This window comes from Physeter macrocephalus, unplaced genomic scaffold (genome assembly GCF_002837175.3).
Source record: "Physeter macrocephalus isolate SW-GA unplaced genomic scaffold, ASM283717v5 random_4935, whole genome shotgun sequence".
Taxonomy (NCBI): domain Eukaryota; kingdom Metazoa; phylum Chordata; class Mammalia; order Artiodactyla; family Physeteridae; genus Physeter; species Physeter macrocephalus.
In genome coordinates, this window is record NW_021150220.1 from 1 (window position 1) to 5,936 (window position 5,936).

Sequence of the window (5,936 nt, forward strand, 5' to 3'; positions counted from 1 at the left end):
TCGTGTCATAAAATGCGTGGTCACTTCTAGTCCTTGCAGAGTTCCGTGTGAGTGGTGGGCACGTTTCTGGTCTAGATAGAAACGCTATGCTGCAGATACAGCTGGTACTTTCAAAATGAGTAGCATACGCAGACGTCTAGTGCGTGGTCACTTGCATCTGAGGAAGGTGTACGTGCGAGGTGGTTCTTCGCGATACGTGCCTTGGTGTGCCCACTGTGTAGTATTGTTTTTCAGTCCGACAGGAGGCTCCGGTATGTAGTTGCGTGGGCAGATAGCTGCGCCTCCTCCTCCGAGCCGAACGGAGTTGCGTTGGTCGGGCTCAGGCATCGGATGCTCTAGCGGCATGAATATCCGTAATACTGTCGATATGCGGTTGTGTGCATGCACACTCGCATCCGTGCTGTACGAATTCACCTGCTGCACGTTTGACAACTTGAAGCCTGGCGCGTTTGATCGTATCATGTCCCGCTCCTCAATTGATGTCGCCTGTTTCTGCAGGAACCGTGAACGCAGGCGCCCCTCCATCACTTCAGAAAGAGCTCGACAGGAGATGTGTACAGTTGTACAAAGAGTTATGTAAAGGTGGAAGAAAAGCTTTTTGTGAACAACGCTTGACACCTGTGGCACGTAAAGGCGTGGGCACTGCGCAACAGAACGACATATCTTTTAGGTGCTACGGCGCAGCTGCCGTGTCAGGAGATCGCGTGGACAAGGGTAAATTCGGAGTGTACTGCGTGGACAACTGCGGTAACCATATACGGTGTAAAGGGACCGTTAAACGGGGGCGTGACTCCTTTCACGCGTCACGTCACGACCAGATTTTGAAATGGATACAGAACGCGAAGCAGACGTACTGCAGTGAACTGCAGAGGAACCTCGACAAGACGTGCAATTCTAGGGCCGGCGGCTCCCTTGGCAGAATCTCGGAGCCCAGCCTCGAGTCGAGCATAGCATGTGTCCCCAGGGTACGGTGTCACACATTGAGGTGTACACGTGGGGATACGAGGGTTAGAACGTGCTGCACTGCGGGTGGAATATAATCACGCCTTCCCTGCTCGACACCTCTTTGCATCGCCAAAATACATATAAGTGATGTATGCTTGCGGACCTTGTACCCATACAGGCGCTTGACGGGCCGCTGCGCCGTGACTGCACCTGCGTTGGCTCTAATCTTCTGCTGTGCTCTTCTATATCTAGCTTGACGTTTTCCGTGCTTTTGAAGTACAAGAGGCACAACGCTGCCATCCTGCCTTGAAATAGGCGGGGGAGTTTATTAGAAAAACGCAAAGTTACATGTACCGAGTTAGTCTCTCCCCGCCAACCTGTACATATCAGTACGCATGACCGTCACTTTGGCACTCTGTCGTAGGCTCATGAAAGTCCCCACAACACGTCCAGTAGAAGCATTTCCTGTACTAACGACAGAGGCAAACAGATTTACGTCTGTCATGTGTGTATGCATATGGCTCACTAAATAAGGGCACGAGACAATATGTTACAAAGGCAGCGCCTTACGGTGTGTACCACGTGTACTCAACGAAGCTGTCAGAAATTAGCGACAGTGTCTTTGTTGCGTTTTGGCCAAGGAGTGATTTTCGCGGCGGCAGCTGACAGGTTGGGGGGAGGGGATACTTGGTTTGGGGCATCAAGCGTTTTGCTTTTCTGCGCCTCGCGTGATTCTTATCGTACATCATGTTGGCAGGATAGTCTGGAGTTTGAGAGTGACGGCTACTGCTACAACGAATGTGGCTTTCCCGGTGTGTGTCCCGGCAAACCAGGTAAGATTGCCGTACAGTGCGTATACGCGTAATGCCGTGTACACTGCGAGTCACCCCTTCTTTTCCCAGGGTAGGTGTATTCGACTATATTGAGTGCCGCCAGTAAACAGGTGGAGCTGCAGATTCTGTCTTTTGGCAGCGGAGGGACACATTCGTGTACCAGTGAGTGTGTCTGGGCCGCTTCAAGGATACGTGGACGTGACGTGTGATCAGGTGCAGAACCGCATATATGAAACGGATGTTGATAGAGAGCCGCATACTCGAATCGAACTGCGCACGCATTTTAGTCAGCTATTATGTAAGAGACGTGTTGCTCTCTCTGTTTTATTGCTACAGCGGGTGGTCAGGAGTACGCGAAACTGAGTGGAACGGACGTAACTCAATTGTTGCATGGTTTCCACCGGCCGTGCAAGCCATACGAAACGTGCACGCAGGTGCCGGGCGAGGCCGTTAAGTGTACAGATGTACGTTCGAAGCCTTCGGCTCCACAGCACATGATTAGCATACAAGGATGCACCAACAGCTTCTAGAGTTATATACGGCAACTTCGTTGCTAGGAATATATACGTTTTTGTCGCCTCGTAATTTTGATGGTCTGGGGGTCAGCGTTACTTGGTTCAGTCGGCCTGTATGGTCACGAACACTGCACGTTCACGGTGCCACGACGTGTATTCTGTGGGACCACATGCGAATAAAGTTTGCTCGCATTTTTCCAGAAAACCCAATGCTGACAGCGAAGACGGACGCCCCGCCCCACTCCCTCTCTATTATACCCTTTCATATCGTGTCAACGTGCGCTCTTCTGGGACGTTCTACACCGATTGGTACTTCAGCTGATAAGATGGCTTTAGCGACAGGGTGTTCTATAAAGAGGGGTTAATAGGTAGCTCCGTGTCCAGTCGCAGAGACTCTGGTGGGGAGCCTGCAAAGGTTGCGGCAGTGAGCCGTAACTTCGATTTGTTGGGAACATTAGGGCTCAATTATTAAGCAGGAACAGACACACGCGTTTCAACCCTTAAAGCGGCACTCAACTCCTGCGCAGTGCCAAACTACTGTGCTTGCATTTTCGTAGCGGCGTCAGTCCTATCCTGTGCGCAGCGGGGAGCAGTGTAGCAGAAAGGGATACCTGCATTCAGCTGCACTGTTCAAAAGTGCGTGGTCTGCTTGTGGTCCAGCTTCGTTTTTGTATCACCCATTCGATATACGCAAATATTTGTGCATGCCTTTCCTTGATTTGTTTGCAGGAAAGCGGTAACGCACTCCACGACGGTGCCTTGATGACCACCTTTCCTGAGCCGGAATTTCCGACGTATCAAATGCTTCTCCTGTGTTGTAAACACCGCCGCATGATGCGCCCATAACACTGCATCTGAGGTCTATGTGTTTCAGCGTTCTTGCAACGCCCTAGTTACTTTACTGCTCTATTCTTTACCGGCGTACCCACGTAAGTCTGAGTGTATGTGCTTTCCCGCCCTGTTGCCTTGCTGTCCTTTACGTGTGGATTGTGGGTGACGCGAGGTGAACAAGCGGCGGTGTTTCCTTCGCCCGTGTTTGCTTCGTAGAGCACTGGTGGCTGCGCTCTGAGTCCTGGGAATGTGTGCAAGCAGTAGAGCAGATTGAACTTCTAGTAGTTAGGAGGGGATATTCCTATAACGTAAAGCCGGAGGATTAGCCTTGCTTTCTTTGTCCACAGAGGAAGGCTTCACAGATGAACACTAAGGCTGGCAGCAGTGTACTGGCTTCGGACTGCTGCCGCAAGCACCGCGAAGCGAGCTGAGTATTACTCGTATCTAAGGCGGGTGCGGCTGATGTGTCTGTTCACCTGCAAAGCGAACCTGCGCTTCCTTCGCAAGAGAAAATAACAGCATGTGACTACACCATTCTTCCTTGCTTGGACTGAAGGCTTAATCACTAAGAAACATTTACCAAAGCCGTCTGTCCGCAGGTCCTGTGAGCTGACCTATTTAGATTAGCTTCAAGGCAGCGTCATGCTCCAACAGAATGCTGTTGCCCGTCCCTGGTATGTGATCGAGTTATTGAAAGGTTTTTTGGGGGTTGTGCGTGTTGCTATCTTTTTACACAGAATACCAAGCAGGTATGCACGACGACCTCCAACGCTGGTTGGACGCCAAGTGCAAAGTCGCCCTTGAGGAAATGTGCAAAACTAAACACAGCTCATTAGAGATTTGCAAGAAAGGCGCACAAGTTGTGATGAGGAAAGGATACGGTCACTCGGGTCAAAAAGATCTCGCATACCGGTGCTACGATGTGGCCAAAATTGAGCGCCCTGAATTGGTGAACACAGGCCCGTACGGTGTGTGGTGTGTGGACAACTGCGGAGTGGAAGTAGTTTGCGGTGGAACGGTCAACGTTGAGTCTACCATGCACTGGACAAGCCCGGTCATGTCCACTTGGGTTCTGGAGGGCAAACTCCTGTTCTGTTCGGCGTACCAGAGTGCACTACAGAGTTTGTGCGACAACGCTTTCCCCGGATCGCTTGTCAGATACGGTGTGTCCCCGGAGCAGGGAAGTGCACCCGTCGACGACAGTTGGAGATGTGTGAAATCGGTACGTGCTCTATGCAGCCTCATTCAGGTGCCATTATATATAATTTTCTGTCTCCAGCAATGTGCGCTGAAACACACGCTGTTAGTTCTGGGCGTATCTGCAAGCAGGAAATGACACCTACGCCAACGTACGATGGGACACTGCCTTCCTAGTGTTGTGTAACACGTCTGGTGTTCCTGCTCGCTGCCTCCCGATATTGTTTTTCTTCTGCGTGTTCACTGCTGCCATGCAGCCGCTTGTCGTGTATGAGGGACACGCGAAGTGCCTGGACAGCTGTGCCAGGATAAGTACCTGTGCTGGCGGAAGACAAGGTAAGCATTTTGCGAGGCATGTATTGCGTAGATCCAAGAGGCCCGGGGATAGTCAGTGGCAGGGGAATACGACGACGAAGATGGCCCAGTGACAATCCGCTTGGGAAAAAATTCCCGTGCTACGTATAATGAAGCTGTTACGCTGGGATTTTTCAGTACCGTGCTGAAAAATGCAACAGAGTTTACGTGTATCATATTAGCCTTTTAGGCAGGGGTCGTTAGTCCGCGTTGTTCAGCTTGCTGATAAATACACCTCTACATACATGTTGTATGTATATGCTTGTGTATCTACGTGTCTATACATAGATGTGTACACACCAAGGCAGTACGCAGATACACGTAGCTTCGTGCACCATCTATCAAATTTAGACGTGAACTCTGGGCTACGTAGTAGTGCATGCCGCCGCTACGAAGTGGTCGCTGCAATGTTAAACAGCTGGTACCTCAACGAATGCGACCGTATGGAAAAACGCGTGTACTTGTGTCCTCAGTGAATGCTGCTGACGTGTACTCTACGTGTGCCACGTTTTTCAAGGGCTGTCTGGCGCTGCTGCTGCAAGTGCATTGTGGCAGATGATGCTGCGAATCTCTCCTGCTGTGCTGTTTGATGTTTCGTGTTTGTCAAAGCAACCGGGTCCTCGGATTGGAGCTTGCAGCGGCAGCTTCCACCTGACCAGGTTGACGCCGCATTACGCGACGTGGCGCCTCCCTGCCTGCCGACGCAGACCTGTGTAGCTAGCTCGAGAAATCCTCCACAGTGTACAGCAGGGGAATCTGGAGCGGGAGCGAGCGGTGGCAACGTCGCAGCAACCATGCACCTTGAAGATGGCGACACTTTGGAAACCACCTTTTCCTCTCTAGTCGTTGGGGTCAGAATCGGAGACTGTTATCTGGCGAAGCTTGACTTGGCGTCACAACGGGTCGAGGTTGGAAGTGGGGATCGTTCTACAGTTATTTCAACGGCGCCAGCCACCCCGCCTTCTAAGCTGTCAGTACATCGCAGGGGTAATGAGGTGACCTTGACGCTGCAGTACAACATGGGCACCGAATCAAGTAATTCACTCTTCTACGCCCAACCAGATGCGTCATGTGTCGGTAGAGAACCCATTGTTTTCGAGGGTTTGGAACCGGAGGCACGGGTTTCCCGCGGTCGTACAGAGAGCATTTCGAGCTGAGTTCAGTAACGCGGATGAGGTTCTGCGGCAGGGAAGTGTGCATCTGTCGTCAGCATTGCAACACATTCCTGTGTTGTGCTACTCCACGTGGACAGCCAGTGTCA

At 51.5% G+C, this 5,936-nt stretch overlaps 1 protein-coding gene and 1 long non-coding RNA gene across 2 annotated transcripts; both read left to right on the forward strand.

Annotated features, from left to right (window-relative positions):
- The first annotated feature begins 494 nt into the window (after nucleotides 1–494).
- Nucleotides 495–3,974, forward strand: LOC114484066 (uncharacterized). Its single transcript, XR_008616922.1, has 3 exons — nucleotides 495–965; nucleotides 1,703–2,242; nucleotides 3,023–3,974. It is a non-coding gene; the product is annotated as an uncharacterized lncRNA (long non-coding RNA).
- Nucleotides 3,975–3,989: 15 nt separating this feature from the next.
- On the forward strand, nucleotides 3,990–5,930 carry LOC114485814 (micronemal protein 1-like). The gene is made up of 3 exons (XM_028487622.2): nucleotides 3,990–4,346; nucleotides 4,579–4,657; nucleotides 5,285–5,930. Exons 1-3 carry the CDS (start codon nucleotides 3,990–3,992, stop codon nucleotides 5,830–5,832), a joined length of 984 nt encoding a protein of 327 aa, XP_028343423.2. The 3' UTR covers nucleotides 5,833–5,930.
- Nucleotides 5,931–5,936: the final 6 nt, after the last annotated feature.